The following is a 24477-nucleotide window of genomic DNA, read 5'->3' on the forward strand; positions in this document are numbered from 1 at the left end:
TCACATAGGGTAGGACTTCCGTGCAAGACAGCACTTATGTCTGCGGCAAAATGCAGTGGACATATTTGCTAATTCTGCATCATTCTGAATGGCTGAATTTTCTCAGTGAGAATAAGCCCTAACTAAGTGTTTCATGCTGACTAGTTAGGGCAGCATACATCTATTAACAAGCTCTATTTAATAATTAATTTTTGGAATTTTACTTTGCTCTTACTGTTCATACTACAAAAAAAAATAAAAAATATATGTATATATATATATATATATATTGAAATTCTGTTATTGTTCTCTTACCTGAACTCCATATAGGAATTCCCCACATTCATTTTCCCCATCTGATTCCTCTTCACCCCAGTTGTGTCCCTTGATGTCCTGTGGAAATAACAGAAAGAAGCTTTGGTCATGCAGGAGAGTGGCATGGGCAGTCAAATACAGCCATCAATTTCAAATGCAACTGCATTTATAACACTACTATATGAACATCTATGCACAGCCATGTTTTACAAACAGACAAACCTTTTACAGTATCTAACATAGTATACTGACATAATTGAATAACCACCTCATATTTTTCTAAATATTTGAATATATCTTTTCATATAACAATACTCTGCTAGTGCACCCCGAAGTGGAAATGTCCAAATGGGGCCCAAGGTGTCAATATTTTGTGTGGCCACCATTATTTTTTCAGCACCGCCCTTAGCATCTTCACCAGAACTTCACAGGTTACCACTGGAGTCTTCTTCCACTCCTCTATGATGGAACCACAGAGCTGGTGGATGTTAAAGACCTTGCACTCCCCCAACCTTCTGATTGAGGATGCCCACAGATGCTCAATAGGGTTTGGTCTGGAAATGTGCTTGGCCAGTCCACCACCTTTACAATCAGCTTCCTTAGCAAGGCAGGGGTCATCTTTGTGGGGTGTTTGAGGTTGATATCATGTTAGAATATTGCCCTGCATTTCCAAAAAGAAGGAGATCATTCTCTGCTTCACTATGTTACAGTACATATTAACATTTTATGGTTCCCTCACTGAACTGTAACTCCCCAGTGCCAGCAGCACTCATGCAGCCCCAGAACATGACACCCCACCACCATACTTGATTGTAGGCAATACACACGTGTCTTTGTACTCCTCACCTGGTTGCTGCTACACACACTTGACCTTCTCTGAACTAGGAAAGTTTATCTTGGTCTCATGGGACCACAGGACATGCTTCCAGAAAACCATGTCCGTAGTCTGCATGTTTCCAGCAAACTGTTTGCAGGCTTCCTTGTGCATTGTCTTTAGAGAAGGCTTCATTTTGGGACGACATCCATGCTGACCAATTTGATGCAGAGTGTGGGGTATGGTCTGAGTACTGAGAGGCTGACCTTCCCCCCACCTCTTCAACCTCTGCAGCAATGTTGGCAGCACTCATACATCTATTTCCCAAAAACTACCTCTGGATGTGACACTGAGCATGAGCACTGAATATCTTTGGTCAACCATGGCGAGGCCTGTTCTGAGTGGAACTTGTTCTGTGAAACTTCTGTATGGTCTTGCCCACCATGCTGGAGCTCAGTTTCAGGGTCTTGGCACTCTTCCTATAGCATAGGCCATCTTTATGTAGAGCAACAGTTAGATCCTCAGAGAATTCTTTGCCATGAGGTGCCATATTAATAACACCAAATTCAAGTTCTGCTACCATTCACACCTTGTAACACTAACGAGTCACATGACACCGAAAAGGGAAAAAGGTTTATTGGGCCTAATTTGGACATTTCTATTTAAGGGTGTACTTACTTTTGTTGACAAGATTTAGACATTAATGGCTGTGTGTTGAGTTATTTTGAAGGAACAGCATCATTATTGTTATTATTATAAGATTAATGTTATACAAGTTGTACACTCACTGCTTTACATTGTAGCTGAGCATCATTTCCATAGTGTGGTCACATTAAAAGATACAATAAAATATTTTAAAAAATGTGAGAGGTGGACTTATCTATGTGAGTTACTGTATAACCATAGGCATAAACAGTGGATTAAATTTAGCCATAACTAATATCTTCAATTTCCTTTTTTTTAAATCCTCTAATAAGTGTTGTCCATAAATTAAAGGGGTTATCCACCATAAGGTGATTTTAGTACGTACCTGGCAGACAGTAATGGATTTGCTTAGGAAGGATCTGCGCTTGTCTTGGGGCTAAATGGCTATGTCATGAGATTACCATAACACTGTGGCTAGCTTTTTGTGAACTTGTATTTCCTGTTTGACTTTTTTTTACTACAAATCCCACAATTCCATTTTCCTCCCTCTCACACATCAGCCACCCCACCCATTGAAACAAAAGACCTGTGGTTTTCAATCAGGGTTCCTACAGCTGTTGCATTAGTTGCAGATTGATCCCTCCACCCATTGAAGCAGACAGGCTCCCTGTCATCAGCTGACTAGTAAGTCAGGTCTCGGCCGCATTGCAAGCCGGGAAAAATCCGGGACAACAGTCTATTTGTTTGCTGGTAAAAATAAATATTGGGGTGAAAATCACAGAAGAATTTTGAGAAAATTGTCACACACAGGCACAGACACTATATTATGAACTACACTAACTTTACAGTCCCTGTAGCATAGTCAAATAAAAAAAAATTCCTGGAATACCCCTTTAAGTAGTATTTGCTTTAGGAATTCTCATGTCTCCTCTTCTACTATAAAATCCTGAGTAAAGGTTACATCATTTCTCTACCTAAATAATAAAGCTTATGATGCTTATGAAACTTCCTGTTCTCTTAGTCCACACAGTTCACATTTCACATATTAGAGCAGTAGCTTCTGATTTCAATAGAGCACAGGTGGAAGGACACAAAGGTCCCTCTGCCGCTTAAGAAAAGATCACTATTATATATATAGAACAGGTGGGTGCCCTGTTACAGATTTTACATTAGGACCCAGCTTTAAGTTACATCTTTGCAATAGAGAGAGAGATAGAGTGAACGAAGAGAGCACAGGCAATGGGAGGAGGAATGGGGTAGGTTTTAGCTATGTTCACCTGGAAAGGACACCAGGGTTGCACACTAAGCCCACTGTTGTAAGTTTTCTTAAAGGGGTATTCCGGGCAAAAACATTTTATCCCCTATCCAAAGGATAGGGGATAAGATGTCTGATCGCGGGGGGCCCGCTGCTGAGACCCCCCGCGATCTCCCTGCAGCACCCGCATTCTATGCGGGTGCTGAATCTCCAGTTTCGGAAACCTCCGGGTTTCCGGGACTGGGGATGTGACGTCATGCCACGCCCCCTCCATTCATGTCTATGGGAGGGGGCGTGATGTCACGTCCCCAGTCCCGGAAACCCGGAGGTTTCCGGAAATGGAGATTCAGCACCCGCATAGAGTGCGGGTGCTGCAGGGAGATTGCGGGGGGTCCCGCGATCAGACATCTTATCCCTTATCCTTTGTATAGGGGATAAAATGTTTTTGCCTGAAATACCCCTTTAAATCTGGAGTTTGCAGAAGGCCCCGATCACTTTCCACAAAGCCTTGCCTACTTGGCAAGCACGGCATTAAGTTCTAAAAAGTCACAAATGTTTGCGAGCAGTGGGAGTTTGCAAAAAATGTGCGACTTTTTGATGCCAAAATACTGCATACATGGTCAATAGGTCCCTCTGAAATGTACTAAACATGTACTAGTTTATATTACATAGAAACAAAAAGACTATAGCTAATAGTTCGCTTAAAAGTTATTTAGCATGAAATGAGGACAGTGCAAAAAAATTAAAAGTGTTTTTTCAACTAATTGCACTAGAACAGTGGTTCTTAACCTTGTTGGAGGTACTGAACCCCACCAGTTTCATATGCCCATTCACCGAACCCCTCTTAATCGGAAAAATAAAATATGATTTTTTCAAATTCAAAACATAGGAGGTATATATTTAAGTATATATTTATGCATAGGTGCACAAAATGAACAACACCATTAAGAACAAAGAACAAAACCATGAAAACATGATTTTCACACAAAAACTAAAACATACTGAATATTTACTGCAAATCAGTGTGACTTCTGCTGTTGTCTTTCAGAGACCAGTTCAGAAATGCGCGGCTTTACCTTGGCAAGTGCCACTCTCATGTCATTTTCACAACAATGGCAGTGTTCCCCCACATTAGCAGGCAGACAGTTCCCCCCACATTAGGCAGGCAGACAGTCCCCCCCACATTAGGCAGGCAGACAGTTCCCCCCACATTAGGCAGGCAGACAGTCAGTGACGTCCTGGCGTGCGCTATGTCCCGGCAGCCCTGCGTTTTTAAACTTAACACGGGGCCGCAGGGAGTTAATAGTGATGGGGGGAATTGCCCCGTCGCTACAGGACAGGCAAACACCGGCTCTGCTCGGGGCCGCAAGCAATTTCTTGGATTGCCTGTCCTGTTGCGACCTCCCCTGCCGAACCCCCGGGACTGACTCACCGAACCCCTGGTTAAGAACCAATCCCCTAGAATAATGTGTAATTTATGTACAGCACAAATAGTAGGACATGCATAAACATTTAATTGGTTAAAGTTAAATATATATCAGCTCAAAGGTGGATATTTATTAAAACCTGTCCAAAGGTAAAGTTGCTGAGTTGCCCATAGCAACCAATCAGATCGCGTCTTTCATTTTTCAGAGGCCTTTTCAAAAATGAAAGAAGCGATCTGGTTGGTTGCTATGGACAACTCAGCAACTTTTCCTCTGGACAGGTTTTGATAAATCTCCCCCAAAGTGTATAAATATATAGTATAAACCTGTGGGTCTATTGTTTTGACTGTCAAGATATCATACAAAATAAAAGGAAAAAATCAGCCGTACAACTGTTGAGATCATTTATAGGTGATAGCTCTCTCAAGGGTTTTATCTAGAAGGGGATTTGTCCTATTAGTGGGGGATAACCCAGCAACACCACAATAGATCCACTGGACAGTAACCACATTAATCCCGCTGTACTCCCCACATGTTTCTGTTGCGAAAGTGATAAAATTAAAAACTATGACTCAGGGCCTGGTGCTATCTTTACTCGGTTTGGACATTGGAAACAGTGGCAGAAATTTTATGGCCACCTTGTGTGTGCCTTGGGCAACATTTACCTATAGGCACAGTAGGCCTGCGTCTGTAGGGGGCCCTGGGTGAAGGGTGTCTGTTGAATACATACATGTACATATAACTACAGATTATGCCATTCCATGAAAAACAAGAAAGGTAATAAAAATAGTTTGATTTTCTTTTTCAGAACACAATACCACTTTGTAGCTACCTGCTTTTGGTAACTATTGGTAATTATTGCTTAATTTTCTCATTTTCACTTTACTTGACATAAAATCAACCAAATGAGAAATATTTCAAACTGGATAAATAAAGTTGTATTCTTACAATTAAGTTTAATGACATATGAAAAAAGATGTTTAAAAACATTACTTGATGGGGGTCTGACCACTGGGACCTCACTAATCCTGAGAACATGTCAGTTTTAGTCCTATTTACTGGATATAAGCAATCTGCCCAGGCATGATAGAGTTAGAGAGACTACCAAGGAGAAAACACATTTGACCATGTTACAGAGTACGGTAAGATGGCCATTGCCCATGTTATTTTTTTCCTATTTTTCTTAATTGCTTAAAGGAATTACTAATTGATAGCCAATTATAAGATGACTGACTATAGGAGGTCCAGCCAATTGGCTAATTGAAATGGCCATGGTGCTCTGGCACACTTGGGCATAGCTGCAATACCTAGCACAGGTGTGGCAAAATGTACAGTGTGCCCTGGTAGAAGCACAGTAAGACCAGATGCAAGCAGTAGAGGCAACAGCATGTGCCAGAGTGCCACAGGCTAGTTAAACAGCTGATTGGTAGGTATGCTAAGAGTTTGACCCCCAGAAAGCTGATACTAATGGCCCATCCTGAGGATAGCCTGGGTAACTTTTTTTTTAAAGAAACCTGGAGTGAGATGATTGGATAATGCTTGTTTTGCAATAGTTTAGTATTTTTTTTATTTTTGTGGTGAATAAGGCTCAATTCACACCAGCTCTGTATTTATAGTGGATGCTTAGGTTACAATATTAATTGGTTCTAGAATGACCATAGTAAGTTGAAACTATTGTATCTTGCAACCAAAACTCTATGGAAAACTATTAATTGGTTCGGAGCCCGCCCCCAAAATATGTGCCATATTAAGAAAAAAATTAAGATTAACCATTTTTAGGCAGACATTTAATACAGGTAATGCATGTTCTTTAGATAAGAGTGAGAAATAGCCGCCAGAAGCTACAAATATTTTTATACATAGAGGGCAGTGAACCAGAGACAAAAAAAAATAGAGCTGCCCTCATTTGGTGTACAAGGGATTTTCTTAACCTGGCACAAGGGCAAAATAGGACATGTAGTACTGCACTGCATTATAGAGAAATGCTATTAGTTAGTAAATCAATGCATGCACTCAGTGTTTTAACAGTAAAATACCCACTCACATACGTCCCATGGATCTGAACTGCAAGGCTACCATCAGAAATTTCAGGGCCCCTTACTCAGCTCAAGGCCTGGGCCCCCTCCACCACCGGTGGCTTGCCCGAGACTTCCCCCAGGGCCCACCCCCAAACCAATTTTAATTTGTTATTATTTATTTCTAATTCCTTTATAGCAGAGTGCGTTACACTTCATAGGTATGGGCAGGAATTCACCGGCGCTGATCAAAACTACCATGTAAGTTGAAGGAGTAGCTTTATTGGACCATCATGCAATGCAATGTCATGCAATGGCAGCTTCATCAGGCATAGCAGATGTAACAAGGTAGTCTACCGGAGGTATGTGATGAAGCACAGTGGGACAGTTTGACTGACTGACAGTACATAGTACGGTTGGTCAGTGGTCAGTGAGTGACACTCATTCACTGACTCACAAGACATAAACCCCCCCCCCCCAGGAGTTCTACCCCCCTGATAGCGGCCCTGCTGAACTGCATGTAGTATTGTATGTTGAGCACGGTTTCAAGTTACAATGGTTCAGGAAAGACCATTGTATGTTTAAAACTATTGTAACTTGAGGCCATTGTAACTTGAGGGATCACTGTATATGCAGAAAAACAGAGTAATTTTGCATGACATGCCAATACAATTTCATGGCTAAACATTTGCTCATAAGGTTATTTTTCTGTACCGTTGTTTGCCCTTTGGGGTCCTGTCAAAGTATGGATTAGCCCATGGGAGCCCTTTGTCCTTTGGGGTCCTAGTACAGCAATTAAGAAGCATATAAAAATAAATGGGCTTTCTGTTGCATTTATACCTTAAAGTCACCCATTTTTCTATGCAGTTGAATAAGTGCTGTATAAAATCACTGGTCTTCAGAATGTGGTGGCCAGTTTAAAGGAAAACTGTCATCCGTTCACCCACACTAAACCAGATACAACGGGTTATAGTGTGGGTGAACAGGAGACCGGTGCAGGGTTTCTGACCTATATATATGTACCAGAAATCCGGCACCTGGTCCCTCTAAAGTCTGGCTTCTTCCAGCACTGAATTGCACACTGGAGGCTGGCTCACCGGCTGGATTTGAATATTTATCGGCTCTGGTCATGTCAGTGCTTGTGCCTACTGAGCACTCACGTGACCAGCACTGATGAATATTCAAATCAAGCTGGCGGGACCGCCTCCAGCGCCCAATTCAGCGCTGGAAGAAGCCAGACTTTAGAGGGACCAGGCGCCGGACTTCAGGTACGTGTATAGGTCAGAAACCCTGCACCGTCTCCTGTTCATCCACACTATAACCTGGTGGATTGGGTTTAGTGTGGGTGAACGGGTGACAGTTTTCCATTAAGGCAATGTTCACACAGAGTAAATCAAGACCTTTTTTTTTTTTTAAATAAAAATTTTGTTAAAATTACAGATGTATTTTTGCAAAATAATGTGTGGTACAAAAGTCTATGGAAAACTGTCCATCTGTACAGACATTTGTAATTTCTAAAGGCTTTTAAAATAATAAGCATGTTCATTAGTTAGCAGTAATTAAGAAATAGCAGCCAGAATAATAGACTCTAACCATAAGACAAAAAAAAAACAAAAAAAACATGAACTAACATGCAGCAAATTCAACAACTTTACTTATTTAGAATAACATACATACTTTTTATGGCTACAGATATGATTGAATATACACTGTGTGAACATAGCACGAAATAAGCTGTGTTTGGTATAAGTTAACCGAATGTGCTATTGGAAGGATTAAGATTTTTTAATAGAAATAATTTACAAATCTGTTTAACTTTCTGGAGCCAGTTGATATATATAAAAAAAAAGGTTTTGCCTGGAATACCCCTTTAATTGACCCCTCCAGAGTTTAAAAAGATATGTAAATTAGGCTTTTGAGCCCATTGAGCATTCCTCTGAACTGCTAGATTACAGGGGTGGGTGGGGATTAGAGAACAGCCTAGTGGGTGTCACTCAGGGGGTAGAGGAGGTGACCAGCGCACAGAGGGAGTGACTAAAGGGTGAAATGTGCTGGGATCTAGCTACCAAGAGGAATGCCCAGTGGACTCAAAAGCCTTATTTGCATTTTGATTTTTAATTCTGATATCTTGGCGCTGAAGAGGTCAGTTAACTAATTACCGGGATGCACTGATTCAAGGTCAAAAGACCTATACAGCCACACTCTTACTTTATACTCTAAAAACCTGCTGACAGGACCACTTTAAATTATTAAACTGTATGTTATCATTTTTATTTAACAATGATTATTTATTAACTTTGCAAATTCATATCTTTACAGTGCCTAAATCTCCCAGAATGTCTTGCTGTTCTAGCTAGATCTACTGAACTGCATTCTACAAAACACAGTAATTACATAAAAGGAATGACATATGAATCTAAAAAATCTAAATAGAAAGCTTATTGCAGAAATTTGTCATAACCCTGTTATAGCCACATCCTCTTAAAGTACAAGGCAGACCCATCATTTCACTGTACAGTATTTAAAAGATTTTGATTCGTGTAATGCTATATTTTCATCTCTCCATTTCAAGACTTGACTGAACGTGGCCTTGGGGGTTGTCTATTAAATTGCAAGTATAATAAAATATCTACAAAGTAAATAAACTTTTCTATGCAAATTATATCTTGGATCTTCAAGATCTTCAATCGCATAGATGAAGACTGTGCATAATTATTTTCTCTGCTCAGCTTTATACAAGGTCCTTCCACCAAAAATAAATTTTCTTGGAAACAAATAGTAAATACTAACACTATCGTGTGGTAGTCCTAGGAATTATCATGTTCCTTTTCTTACATAGGAGTAAAAGAAGAAGGAAGAGCTCCTATGCAGTCAGAACACCGACCACTGTTTGAATTTATAGAATGTGAAATTAAAAAAATAATCAATGGTATCAAGTATTTATATTAAAGATATTTTAGATCAATTTGACAATTCACTCTGGCCTTAAAATATGCTGCCACTTCTTGTTCTATAGCGATAACTTTTTAGCACTCTTCTTACTACCATCACAGGCAGGAATATACAGTGAAAGGTGGAACTAGTATAGAGATAACACAGGGTGATGGTCAAGACTCACCCAATTGACAAACATTCCAAAAGAGCAAGCAGCCATTTAAAAGCATATTAAAGAATTAATAAAAACCTGAATATTACCAATACAAAACCCATTTGAAAGTTGCACCATTGCTCTCTTTTTAAGTGTGTATTTACATAATATATATATATATATATATATATATATAATTTTATATAAGTAAAGTAACTAGCCCCCAACTGTAAGTGCAAGTTCGTTGAGAAACACAATAATGAGCTGAGTATTTTTATTTACAATTATCAGGCTTTTTCAAAATGATAGTCTTCAGTGACTTGGAAACCCCATCTTGTTCACTTTTCTTTTTCCTTACCCATCCCAAATTAACCCCTCTTTAACCCCTCTTTCTTTTTTTGCTCCTCTTTCTTTACCTACTTGATATCCTTGTCTCTGTCAAGGTAGGAGTTCTTTGGGGTTATGCCACCTACCTGTTGTGACTAACTCAAATCTATTTTCCTTGATAAGCATATTACTATTCCGGTATTTAGGGACATTTCTACAACCAGGCAGAGCTGGAACCTAATCATAGTTACCTAATTATCACAATCTAATCATAATTAACCAGGGTCATAACTAAATGGGGTTCAGAGGCTGAGGTCAAAACCTGGCCTTGGGGTAAACCATAAACGTTGGGCCTTGAGATAGGGAAACCATTACTGTGAATGATACTAAATACTCTGGGGGTCCTGTAACAAGTTTGCACTGTCTGGGGGCTCAGGAGCTACAGGTTATTTCTCTGCAAACAACTCAATATTTATACTTCAAAAAAATGTAATCTGTTTTCTACAAAATGGTGAGAATGCTTGTGATTAAACACAAGGCAATTTCATCTACAATGCCCTACATTGTTACTATTCTTACCATTTGTGTTGAGGAGGTATATCACCTAGCCACTGCCTCAGGGTTGGGGGCCCAATGCCCCCGATAGCAGCAGAGCTGTCATCACATGCACTGGCATGCTGGGATGGCACAGTAAGATGTTTAATCCTCCCTGTAAAGAAAATGCAAATACTTTTAGAGGAAACATCTAAACAAGCAGAAATAGGAAAGTGCACATAAAATAGGAGACAAGTCTCGAATAAAGGGAGAAAAAAGCAACAACAGAACAAATAAGAAAAGGCAATAGGCATAATGGAATGCCACATGATGAAAATGGTATATAAATGAATCAAATAGGAATAACACACTTTGTATCCAACTATATACTGTAATACACACAGGCAGAGGTGTAGCTTGTAGCTTCTGGGCCCCGATGCAAAATCTGCAACAGGGCCCCTATATGGCAATTATAATACTGGTCTCTTATGGGGCAGATGTGCTTTGGGGCCCCCTTAGGCACCAGGGCCCTGGTGCGACTGCAACCTCTGCTAGATCTATAGCTACGCCCCTGCACACAGGCATACAAGCCTGGCATAGACCCGATCGTAGCCCGCTAGTGATTACAATTGGGTAATTTTCCGAACACATTCCACTCTTAATTTTGACTGAAAATCGTGGCATGTTATAAGAGTTGAAAGCGCTCTGAAAATGACATAATAGTAGTCACTAGCTGACTACAATCGGGTCGGTGCCAGTCATGGAAGTGAATGCGTCCGTGCCTTTCCTGTGCCTGTCCATGCACAGATATGATTGCAGCTGATTTGAGCTTTAGAAATCGTATCTGTGCATTGGAGGCAATAATCAGGTGTGAACGCAGCCTAAAGCTAGCCCATACAATGAAAAAACAGAATGGTGCATGCGATGGATGAATTCATGCACTGGATACATTGTCCCTCATTTACTATTGGGTTTCCATATAAATAGTGCTGAAAAAATATAGGAAAATGCATTTCGGTGCGCCAAAATGGCCCCTTTTACTTGCCCCTTTAGATATTTATCGAAAATGTAGGCGTGGCTTTCTACTTTTTCCCAATCTGAGCCATTTAATTTATTTTCTGTCCTGTTTTTGGCATCTCTTTCCCCTGTGATCTTTCACTGCTAAGTGAGAGGTGTCCGATGTGCCAAAAGTTCACAATATTCAAAAATCACATTCAAGAATATGAGAGAGAAAAAAACTCGCAATTTTATTTGGAAATGAAAAAGAAAAAACAAATAGTGATAAATGAGGGCAATTGTCACAGATCGCACAGAAAGTGTTGTTATGCACTTAATAAAGTATTGCTTTTAACTTCCTAACGTAAACATTTTGCAATATGTACATGGAACAGAGAAAGGCAAGCATATACAGTATATACAACACCCAGGCACAAATATCAGAAAAAACTGGATCTTTTGTATACTTACATCTTCTGGCTGTGTGCAATGCAGACTGTCACAATGAGACAGAAATAATGGCCTAAATGTATGTGAGTGATGTTTGATGCAAAGTATATGAGTGTCTTTGGATCACTACTATACGGTGTGCATATAAGTATATGTGTATCTATGATGATATTAATGAAAATAATAACATGTATGTAACAGATAGCATAACAGCCTAGTATAAAGCAATGGAGTGATGATAGATATAGACAGATAGATAGATAAATAGATAGATAGATATAGATATCCTTCTTGATTATATGTAAATGCAGGTTGTTGTGATGACTGGTTGCAGACAAATATAGAACGGGTTGTCAGACAAAAGGAGCAGGTCCAATCACAAACAAAAATAGGGGAGGAGGGTGATTGAGAATGAGCAGATATGGGGAACAGGAGGAATGAGGGTGGGGGATAGGAGGTTTGAGGGTGGGGGAATGACTGAGGGACTTAAGATGCTGCTGTCACGGTGTGTGGGAGACAGGGACAGAGCTTGGGAAGGGCAGGCAGGTGCTGTGGATTAGAGATGATTGTCTTAGCAAAATGAATTGTCGTAAGTGGCGGCTATATTTGGATGTCTCAAGCTGTCGCTATCAGCTGATGGCCGTCTCAGGAATTCTGTCTCAGGTGGCAGCTGTCAAAAGAATGCCTCTGGATGTCTCTCTTCTGATGGATGGATGGATGCTTCTTTAGGAGCAGCTTTTTTTGTCGTGTGTTTTCCAGGTGAAGATGGTCTCTTTCACAGGGCTACTGTTCCTGGAAATACATAGCTGACTCTCTCAGATGATGGTTGTCTCTGGCTGTCACGGGCACAGCTGCTCCTGCCTTTGTTATTCCTGTGCTGATGGCAGCTGAGAGCTGTGTACGCATGTGCAGATTATCCTGTGCAAGTCACATGACTGCTTCTGTACAGCAGGGAATAATGGTACAGATATATATATATATATATATATATATATATATATATATATATATATATATATAGCATGCCTATTCCTGACAGGGAGAATATAAATATAAAATTATGTAATGTCTTTTGCAATCCTTTGCAAGCTTCCAAATACAGCAAAACAAAGCAGCATTACAGTGCAAATCAACTCAATATCATGATAGAAATACACTATATAACTAGGTCTCACTGGCATTTTATGTTTTTCCCTCTATCATAATCAATTGTTTAACATAAATAAATAATTATGATGGCAGGGTCACATTCGCATAGGATATGTTGAAGTTATTGATCCCCCCCCCCCCCCCCCCCATGCACACACAAACATTTTACCACAGTGACAAGATGTGCAATATTAGTGAATAGTAACACGTGAATTCTTATTTAAAGGGGTACTCCGCCCCTAGACATCTTATTCCCTATCCAAAGGAATGGGGGATAAGATATCTAGGGGCGGAGTACCCCTTTAAATAACATTTTTGTTCCCTCTGTATTGCTGCAAACTCTTTATATGGTGATGTTCTAGCATCTTTTCCTCTCTGTTTATTCCAATGTGATGTGAAAAGGTTTGGTCTGCATACTAAGTGTTAGTAGTGCAGTTACACTTAGGGCTTATTTTTATTAATAATAATAATAATAATAATCTTTATATAGCAACAACATATTGTTCAGCACTTTAAACTTCAAAGGATTCATGTATACACAAAATCAGACACAGACCAGTTATTATGTCAAACTGGAGGACAAAAAGATCCTGCATACAGTGGTTCAGCCATGCTTAACACTAAGTTGGGTACCAAACATAAAGCAGCATTACCCAATCTCCCATCATTATCTGTCAATTCATAGATATTACATGCATAGGAGTACATGGAGTATGGGGGTTGCATGAAGGGATGAAGTTCTGGGGAATATTGGGGGCAAAAGCGAAGGAGTCTAGATATGAAATGCAACAGCCCACACTTAAAAACTTTTAGCTTATCCTCTCAATTTTCCCAGCGGTCAGACCCGCTGCCATCAGACACTTTTACCCTATCTTGTGGATAGGGGATAAGAAGTTTAGTACTGGAGTTCTCCTTTAATCCCTTAGGGACTCAGCCCATTTTTGCACATCTGACCACTGTCACTTTAAGCATTAATAACTCTGAGATGCTTTTACTTTTATTCTGATTCCGATATTTTTTTTCGTGACATATTCTGCTTTAACATAGTGGTAAATTTATGTCATTACTTGCATCCTTTCTTGGTGAAAAATCCATAGAAATTTAGCATTTTTTACACTAACATGTTCTTGTAGCCCCATTTTTTTTCATTTTTAAAAGGGGTATAAGAAGAGAAAGCCCCCCAAAATTTTATTTTTAACACTAAAATGATGGTGTTACCCCAAATCTTTCTTTTTCACAAGGGGTAATAGGAGAAAACGGACCACAAAATTTAAAGCCCAATTTCTCCCCATTAAGAAAATGCCCCATATGTGGACGTTAAGTGCTCTGGTGGCGCACTACAATGCTCAGAAGATCAGGAGCAAAATTTGGCTTTTTGAAAGAGAATTTTGCTGAAAGGGTTTTTGGGGGGGCATGTTGCATTTAGGAAGCCCCCATGGTGCCAGAACAGCAAAAAAATTTAAACAAAAAAAACACATGGCATACTATTTTGGCAACTACACCCGTCAAGGAACGTAACAAGTTGTATAGTGAGCCTTAACACCTCACATGTTTTTTGAACAGTGGGTCGTAAAAGTGAATTTTTTTTATTTCTAACACAAAAATGATGGTGTTACTCCAAATTTTTCATTTTCACATGGTGTAATAGGATAAAATGGACCCCAAAATGTGAAGCCTAATTTCACCCGATTAAGAAAAAGCCCCATATGTGGACATTAAGTGCTCTGCTGGCACACTGCAATGCTCAGAAGAGAAGGAGCAAAATTTGGCTTTTTGAAAGAGAATTTTGCAGAAATGGTTTTTGGGGGGGCATGTTGCATTTAGGAAGCCCCCATGGTGCCCAAACAGCAAAAAAAAAAAACACATGGCATACTATTTTGGAAACTACACCCCTCAAGGACAGTAACAAGGGGTATAGTGAGCCTTAACACCAAAGGTGTTGACGACTTTGCGTTGAAGTTGGTCGTGAAAATGAAAAATTTGATTTTTAACACTAAAATTATGGTGTTACCCCAAATTTTTCTTTTTCACAAGGGGTAATAGGAGAAAATGGACCCCAAGATTTGAAGCCCAATATATCACAATTAAGAAAACACCCCATATGTGGACGTTAAGTGCTCTGCTGGCGCACTACAGGTCTCAGAACAGTGAAAAGTTAGATTTTTCGCACGAAAATGCTGGGGTTACTTAATTTTTAACATTTTCACAAGGGGAAATGGGAGAAATTTGGTTACAAAGTTTAGAGGGCTTTTTCTTCTGGCTACGGAAATACATCCACATATGGGGTAACATGCTGGGCGGGCGCACAACAAGGCTCAGAAGTCATAGAGCTCTGTTTGCCTTTGTGGCCTATGGCATATCAGTAGCTGACGGTTACATACATTCAGAGGAAAATACAAAAATGAAACACCCACATGTGACACCATTACAGAAAGTACCCACCCTGAGGAATGGGTATAGGGGTAAAGAGGACATTTTGAACGCACAGGTGTTTCCTACATTTATTTTCCAAGAATGGATGATGGGTAACTTTTTAAAATTGCAATTTTCAACCTATGCTCTGCTTCATCTTTCTCGGAACAACTAACATGTGACTCCGAATTGTCGCCTGGAAATACGACAGAGCTCATGACCGAGAACTCTTCGCATTTGAGGCCGATGTTTGTTACGGACCTAACAGTTACATACATTCAGAGGAAAATACAAGAAATAAACACCCACATGTGAGTCTATTACAAACAGTACACCCCATAGGGAAGGTGTATAGGGGTGAAGTGGAGATTTGGAACAGACGGGTGTTCCTTAAATTTATTTTCCAGGAATGGATGAAGTGTACTATGGGGAAAATGAAAATTGTTATTTTAGTACTGATATGCCAATTATATTCCCAGAATGATGACCCAAAGTATAGCCGAAAGTAAAAATGATGCCTGCCCCAAACCCTGTGCTCTGAGTCATCATTCTGGGAAGAGAGCGCTGCGCATTTGAGGCAACTGCAAACCCCCAATACTGGGGAATTCAAATCAGGGAAAAGGATTAAAATTTAGTGCTCCATGGAAGCGTGATACTCCCTGAAGCAATCCTTAATGCATAGACCCGGAAGATTGGAGCAAGTGTCGCATCTAGTGGTGGTGTCCTTCCAAATTCCCCTCTTGTGACACACTCTGTATTTTTTCCAGGATCGTCCCTTCTTTTCAGTGTGGGGGACCTCACCTGGAAAGTGTAGGCCAGGGACGATCCGGGGAACCGAACTTCCAAAAGTGCTCTGACCTGCTCTTCGGCGGTCACCAAAGATGAGGGCCTTTAGAACTTTCTCTTGGAACTCCAGGAATGTCTCTGTGTTGCCAGCTTGCTGGGACAGTACAAAAGAGTTGTACATGGCAACCTGTACCATGTAGACTTTTTTGTACCATGCCCCTGTTTTGCGCATGGCATTATATGGCTTGAGGACTTGATCAGAAAGATCAACTCCCCCACATATACCGATTGTAGTCCAGAATACAATCAGGCTTAAGGACCAGTCCCACGGTACCTCGCACAGGGACAGATGAGCTGCCGTTCCCATGAATTGTGGACAGCATAAGGATATCCCTCTTGTCCTTATACCGGACCAGCAACAGGTTTTCATGGTTAAGGGCACGGGACTCCGGGGGATAGGAGTCTGCAGGGGATAAGAAGGAAGGCCTCTTTGATACTTCCGGACTGTCCCACAAGCGACTGTGGATCTGGTGGCGAGGGATGTGAAGAGAGGGATACTAGTGTAAAAGTTATCCACCTGTGGTAACCTTTATCTAGCAATGGGTGCAAAAGGCCCCAAACGATTTTCCTGCTAACACCCAGAGTGGGGGGACATTCTGGGGGTTCAAAAACGGGAATCTCTTCCTTCACACACTATAAACTTGCAAGTGTACCCTGAGGTACTCTCACAAAGTTTATACATCTTCACCCCATACCGTGCTCGCTTGGTTGGGATGTATTGCCGGAAGCTGAGTCTCCCCTTAAAGCTGATAAGTGACTCATTGTCAGGATCCGGGCTGGTAGCTGGTAGCGGAGGCTTGTGGTGGATCCGCTGTGCCAGTGAGGTGATGACGTGGGCCGTACCAGGGGAACGGAGTCTAAGGAGTTACTGGTTTTCACCAGAGCCCGCCGCAAAGCGGGATGGACTTGCTGCGGCAAGTAACCCCCAGGTCGTTCCACCCAGTAGCGACTCAACCTCTCTGGCTGCTGAGATAAGGCAAGGTACAAGAGGATCAGGCAAAGGCATAGTCAGACGTAGCAAATGGTCAGGGCAGGCGACTCAGGTTCACAGGCGGAAGTTAGTAGCGACGGGAATGGCTACAGGCAGGGTAACACAGGAACAAGGAATGCTTTCTCTCAGGCACAAAGGCAACAAAGATCCGGCAGGAGGCTGTGGGAGGAGACGGTACTTATAGGCAGTGCACAGGTGAGGCCTAATTAAGTCCAAACAGCACTCCCTCTCACAAAGCTTAACTCTTAATAAATCACTTTCGACCAGGCACCAATCACCTGTGCACTGGTCCTTTAGATCCCGGTGCATGCGCGCCCTAGAGAGCGGGGATGCAGATGCTGTGACGCCGGAGCGCTGCCTGGGGACGCACGCTGTGAGCGCTCCGATGCCAGCAGGGGGCCCGGAGCGCTCTGCGTAACAGTACCCCCCCCCTTTGGTCTCCCCCTCTTTCTGGTACACAAGAACTTGAGGATGAGGCCGCGGTCTAGGATGTTCTCCTCCGGCTCCCAAGATCTCTCTTCAGGACCGCAGCCCTCCCAGTCGACCAGAAAGAATTTTCTCCCTCTAACCACTTTGGATGCCAAAATCTCCTTGACGGAGAACACATCTGAAGTTCCAGACACAGGAGTGGGAGAAATGTCCTTGGGGGGGAAAAACGGTTGAAGATTGCTGGTTTCAGAAGGGAGACATGAAAAGAATGAGGTATTCTGAGGGAGGAAGACCACGGGATTCATTTTCTTCTTGATTCTGTAGGGACCCAAGTAACGGGGACCTAATTTGTAACTTGGGACCCTAAATCGGATGTACTTGGAAGACAGCTACACTTTATCCCCTGGGACAAAAACTGGAGGAACCCGAAGTTTCTTATCGGCCTGTGTCTTCATGCGAGAAGTGGCTGTAAGAAGAGATTATCGACAGCGGGTACTTCCGAGGAGGTGGGCAACGGAAGAGGCGGCAAAGGTTGACGTCCATACACCATGAAAAAAGGAGACTTGTTAGAAGCGGAGGTCTCTTTGTGATTGTAGGAGAACTCAGCTCATGGGAGCAAGTCTACCCAATCATCCTGACAAGAGGAGACAAAGTGCCGGAGAACGGTCCACAACCACCCAAATAACTGTTTTGCCATGAGAAGGTGGGAGATCGGTGACAAAGTCCATGGCGATGGTGGACCATGGAGTCTCTGGAACTGGCAGTGGCTGAAGCAGGCCTGCCGGTCTCTGGCGGGGTGTCTTGTCCCGGGAGCACACAGCACAGGCCTGGACGAAATCCTTAACGTCCCTCTCCAAAGATGGCCACCAGTACCTTCTGGAGATCAGTTGTAGGGTTTTCCGAAGACCTGGATGGCCAGCCACCAGTGAAGAATGTCCCCACTTGAGTACCCTAAGACGAAGACGAGGTGGCACGAAGGTCTTGCCCGGAGGAAGAAGACGTAAATCCGCAGGAGCAGAAACATTCAATCGCTCGGGAGGAATGATATGCTGAGGTGACACTTCTTCTCTGGTGACATCTGAGGTGCGAGAGAGAGTGTCAGGCTGGATGTTTTTGGCAGCCGGTCTGAAATGAATAAGAAAATTAAACAGAGACCAGATGCGAAAAACAGAGACCAGCGGGCTTGGCGGGGATTAAGTCTTTGAGCAGACTGAAGATAGGACAGATTCTTGTGGTCCGTAAATATGTTCACAGGGTAAACAGACCCCTCTAGGAGATGTCTCCATTCTTCCAGCGCCAACTTGATGGCAAGAAGTTCTCTGTCTCCGATTGAGTAGTTTCTCTCAGCAGGCGAGAAGGTTTTGGAGAAAAACCCACAGGTGACGGATTTCCCCTTCAAGGACTTCTGGGTTAGTACGGCTCCGGCTCCAACAGAGGAGGCATCCACCTCTAAGAAGAAGGGCTTCGAGGAATCCGGTCTGGCGAGGACAGGTGCAGAAGCAAAGGCGGACTTCAGGGTGCGGAAAGCCTCTTCGGCCTGAGGAGTCCATGACTTAGGATTAGCCCCTTTCTTAGTCAGGGCCACGAATGGAGCCACCAGGGTGGAGTAATGTGGAATAAATTGCCGGTAATAATTGGCAAAACCCAGGAACCTCTGTATGGCCCGTAGACCTGTGGGACGAGGCCAATCCAGAACTGCTGAGAGTTTAGAAGGGTCCATCTGTAGGCCTTGTGCGGAGATGATGTAACCAAGAAAAGGCAGGCTAGATCGTTCAAAGAGACAATTCTCAAACTTGGCATAAAGGTCATTTCTTCTCAGACGAGACAGAACTAGACGAACATGAGTACGGTGTTGCTCAAGGTTTGGAGAATAAATGAGGATATCGTCCAGATACACCACCACACAAGTGTAGAGAAGGTCTCTGAAAATGTCATTAACCCCTTAAGGACCAAGGGCGTACAGGTACGCCTTTGCTCCCCGGTACTTAAGGACCAAGGGCGTACCTGTACGCCCGTGGGAATTTCGGTCCCCGCCGCGCGCCGGGCAGGGATCGGACCGGGGTGACTGCTGATATCTATCAGCAGGCACCCCGCGCAAATGCCCAGGGGGGTCATTAGATGTCGGCGATCGGCGCAAATCGCAAGTGAATTCACACTTGTGATTTGTGCCGATTCCGGGTCATACAGGTCTATGGTGACCCGGTGACCCGGAATAGAAGGGGGATCGCGGGTGTCCTAGACACCCACGATCCCCCTGTAGCGATAGGAGTGAGGTTGCCACCCCTCCTATCTCTGCTATTGGTGGTCTAGACGCGACCACCAATAGCAGATCGGGGGCGGAGGGGTTTACTTTCGGTTTCCCCGTCCTGCCCACCCACAATAGGTGGGGCAGGACGGGGAAACCGACAGGGAACGACGCCGAAGATCCACTTACCCATCAGCGACGGCAGCGGGCGACGATCACCGGCGGCAGCGGGCGACGATCGGCGGAAGAAGAGGACCGCGACGCAGCTCCCTGGATCCAACGGAAGCCGGTGAGTTATTTAGCAACATCTGGAGGGCTACAGTCTGAGACCACTATAGTGGTCTCTAAACTGTAACCCTCCAGATGTTGCAAAACTACAACTCCCAGCATGCCCAGAGAGCTGTTTAGGCTTGCTGGGAGTTGCAGCTTTGCAACAGCTGGAGGTCTACAGTTTGAGACCACTGCAAAGTGATCTCTATACTGTGCACCTCCAGATCTTGCAAAACTACAACTCCCAGCATGCCCAGACAGCAGTTTGCTGTCTGGGCATGCTGGGAGTTGTAGTTTTGCAACATCTGGAGTTCCACAGTTTGGAGACCACTGTGCAGTGGTCTCTAAACTATAGCTCTCCAGATGTTGCAAAACTGCAACTCCCAGCATGCCTAAACAGCAAACAGCTGTCTCTGCATGCTGGGAGTTGTAGTTGCGATCCCTCCAGCTGTTGCATAACTACATCTCCCAGCATGCCTTTCGGCGATCAGTACATGCTGGGAGTTGAAGTTTTGCAACAGCTGGAGGCACACTGGTTGGAAAATACTGAGTTAGGTAAGAGAACCTAACTGAAGGTTTTCCAACCAGTGTGCCTCCAGCTGTTGCAAAAGTACAACTCCCAGCATGCACGGTCTGTCAGTACATGCTGGGAGTTGTAGTTTTGAAACAGCTGGAGGTTTGCCCCCCATGTGAACGTACAGGGTACATTCACACTGGCGGGTTTACAGTAAGTTTTCTGCTTCAAGTATGAGCTGTGGCAAATTTTTCACCGCAGCGCAAACTCCTAGCGGTAAATTCACTGTAAACCCGCCAGTGTGAACGTACCCTAAAAACACTACACTTACACATAATAAAAAGTAAAACACTACATTTACACCCCCTTACACTGTCCCCCTAATAAAAAATAAAAATGTATTGTACGGCAGTGTTTCCAAAACAGAGCCTCCAGCTGTTGCAAAACAACAACTCCCAGCATTTCCGGACAGCCACTAACTGTCCAGGCATGCTGGGAGTTTAGCAACAGCTGGAGGCACCCTGTTTGGGAATCACTGGCGTAGAATACCCCTATGTCCACCCCTGTGCAATCCCTAATTTAGTCCTCAAATGCGCATGGCGCTCTCTCACTTCAGAGCCCTGTCGTATTTCAAGGAAACAGTTTAGTGCCACATATGGGGTATCTCCATACTCGGGAGAAATTGCACTACTAATTTTGGGGGCTTTTTTTTCCTTTTACCCCTTATGAAAAAGAAAAGTTGGGGTCTACACCAGCCTGTTAGTGTAAAAAAAAAATTTTTTTTTTACACTAACATGCTGGTGTTGTCCTTTACTTTTTATTTTCACATGAGGTAAAAGGAAAAAAAGACCCCAAAAATTTGTAACGCAATTTCTCCTGAGTACGGAGATACCCCATATGTGGGCGTAAAATGCTCTGCGGACGCACAACAAGGCTCAGGAGTGAGCGCACCATGTACATTTGAGGCCTAAATTGGTGATTTGCACAGGGGTGGCTGATTTTACAGCGGTTCTGACATAAACCCCAAAAAATAAATACCCACATGTGACCCCATTTTGGAAATGACACCCCTCACGGAACGTTACAAGGGGTATAGTGAGCCTGAACACCCCACAGGTGTTTGACACATTTTCATTAAAGTTGGATGGGAAAATGAAAAAAAAAAATTTTCACTAAAATGCTGGTGTCACCCTAAATTTTTCATTTTCACAAGGGAAAATAAAAAAAAGACCCCCAAAATTTGTAACCCAATTTCTTCTGAGTAAGAGCATACCCCATATGTGGATGTAAAGTGCTCTATGGGTGCACTACAATGCTCAGAAGAGAAGGAGCGCCATTGGGATTTTGAAGAGAAAATTTGTCCGGAATTGAAGGCCACTTGTGTTTACAAAGCCCCCATGGTACCAGAACAATGGACCCCCCCCCCCATATGTGACCCCATTTTGGAAACTACACCCCTCATGTAATGTAATAAGGGGTACAGTGAGCATTTACGCCCCACAGGTGTCTGACAGATTTTTGGAACAGTGATCCGTGAAAATGAAAAATTTTATTTTCCATTTGCACAGCCCACTGTTCCAAAGATCTGTCAAACGCCAGTGGGGTGTAAATGCTCACTGCACCACTTATTAAATTCTGTGAGGGGTGTAGTTTCCAAAATGGGGTCACATGTGGGGGGGGGTCCACTGTTCTGGCACCACGGGGGGGCTTTGTAAATGTATCTATCACACAAACCCGGGGCCTAAGCCCAGGGCACAAATCCCTAAAAAGCTGAAATTTCAGATTTTAATCAATTTCACAGATTCCATTTGTTTGGGTACTGCAGACCCATAAGACAGGAAATTACTGGGTTAATCCCAGAATTCATTACTTATCTGGAACTGTGAAATTTGTGGTTTTAATCACTTGTCATCATTTTATATAATAATACAATAAAAGTTATATTTTATTTTGGGGGGTTCACCTTAAAGGGATTTGTGCCCTGGGCTTAGGCCCCGGGTTTGTGTGATATATATTGGTGGGATCCCTAACCCACCCAGGGGTTCTTTTTGTGGCTTTGTAAATGCACATGGCCCCTGACTACCATTCCAAACGAATTCTCTTTCCAAAAGCTCAATGGTGCTCCTCCTCTTCTGAGCATTGTAGTTCGCCCGTAGTGCACTTCAGGTCCACTTATGGGGTACCTCCATACTCAGAAGAGATGGGGTTACAAATTTTGGGGGGTATTTTCTGCTATTAACCCTTGCAAAAATGTGAAATTTGAGGGGAAACACACATTTTAGTGGAAAAAAAAATATTTTTTTTAACATATGCAAAAGTCGTGAAACCCGTGTGGGGTATTAAGGCTCACTTTATTCCTTGTTACGTCCCTCAAGGGGTCTAGTTTCCAAAATGGTATGCCATGTGTTTTTTTTTTGCTGTTCTGGCACCATAGGGGCTTCCTAAATGCGACATGCCCCCCGAGCAAAATTTGCTCTCAAAAAGTCAAATATCACTCCTTCTCTTCGGAGCATTGTAGTTCGCCCGTAATGCGCTTCATTCCAACTTATGGGGTGCCTCCATACTCAGAAGAGATGGGGTTACAAATTTTGGGGGGTATTTTCTGCTATTAACCCTTGCAAAAATGTGAAATTTGGGGGGAAACACACATTTTAGTGAAATTTTTTTAAATTTCTTTTTTACATATGCAAAAGTCGTGAAACACCTGTGGGGTATTAAGGCTCACTTTATTCCTTGTTACGTTCCCCAAGGGGTCTAGTTTCCAAAATGGTATGCCATGTGGGTTATTTTTGCTGTTCTGGCACCATAGGGGCTTCCTAAATGCAACATGCCCCCCAAAAACCATTTCAGAAAAACGTACTCTCCAAAATCCCCTTGTCGCTCCTTCGCTTCTGAGCCCTCTACTGCGCCCGCCGAACACTTTACATAGACATATGAGGTATGTGCTTACTCGAGAGAAATTGGGCTACAAATATAAGTATACATTTTCTCCTTTTACCCCTTGTAAAAATTCAAAAATTGGGTCTACAAGAAAATGCGAGTTTAAAAAATAAAGATTGTGAATTTTCTCCTTCACTTTGCTGCTATTCCTGTGAAACACCTAAAGGGTTAAAACACTTACTGATTGTCATTTTGAATACTGTGGGGGGTGTCGTTTTTATAATGGGGTCATTTGTGGGGTATTTCTAATGGGAAGACCCTTCAAATCCACTTCAAATCTGAACTGGTCTCTGAAAAAAAGCGAGGTTCAAAATTTTGTGAAAAATTGGAAAAGTGCTGCTGAACTTTGAAGCCCTCTGGTGTCTTCCAAAAGTAAAAACACGCAATTTTATGATGTAAACATAAAGTAGACATATTGGAAATGTGAATAAAAAAAAAATATTTTGAATATCCATTTTCCTTACAAGCAGAAAGCTTCAAAGTTAGAAAAATGCTAAATTTTCAAAATTTTCATCAAATTTTGGGATTTTTCACCAAGAAAGGATGCAAGTTACCACAAAATTTTACCACTATGTTAAAGTAGAATATGTCACGAAAAAACAATCTCGGAATCAGATTGATAACTAAAAGCATTCCAGAGTTATTAATGTTTAAAGTGACAGTGGTCAGATGTGCAAAAAACGCTCTGGTCCTAAGGTGTAAAATGGCCTGGTCCTTAAGGGGTTAACAAATTCTTGAAAGACGGCCGGGGCATTACATAGGCCAAAAGGCATGACTAAATACTTAAAGTGACCATCCCGTGTGTTAAAGGCAGTCTTCCACTCGTCTCCCTCTCGAAT

The 24477-nt window shown here is 42.5% G+C and overlaps 1 protein-coding gene across 4 annotated transcripts in view; it reads right to left on the reverse strand.

Annotated features, from left to right (window-relative positions):
* Positions 1–24477, reverse strand: part of PARP6 (poly(ADP-ribose) polymerase family member 6) — a 158665-nt gene that overhangs the window by 78427 nt on the left and 55761 nt on the right. For 2 of the 4 annotated variants that reach the window (XM_056572785.1, XM_056572786.1), the window contains 2 exons: positions 10442–10571; positions 295–372 (listed from right to left, as the gene is read on the reverse strand). In XM_056572785.1, coding sequence (XP_056428760.1) covers positions 295–372; positions 10442–10444 — 81 coding nt within the window. In that variant the 5' untranslated portion in view covers positions 10445–10571. Of the gene's footprint in view, positions 1–294; positions 373–10441; positions 10572–11863; positions 12753–24477 lie in introns of those variants that run through there. The other 2 variants (XM_056572784.1, XM_056572788.1) reach the window with 2 other exon arrangements.

This window comes from Hyla sarda, chromosome 4 (genome assembly GCF_029499605.1).
Source record: "Hyla sarda isolate aHylSar1 chromosome 4, aHylSar1.hap1, whole genome shotgun sequence".
NCBI classification, from domain to species: domain Eukaryota; kingdom Metazoa; phylum Chordata; class Amphibia; order Anura; family Hylidae; genus Hyla; species Hyla sarda.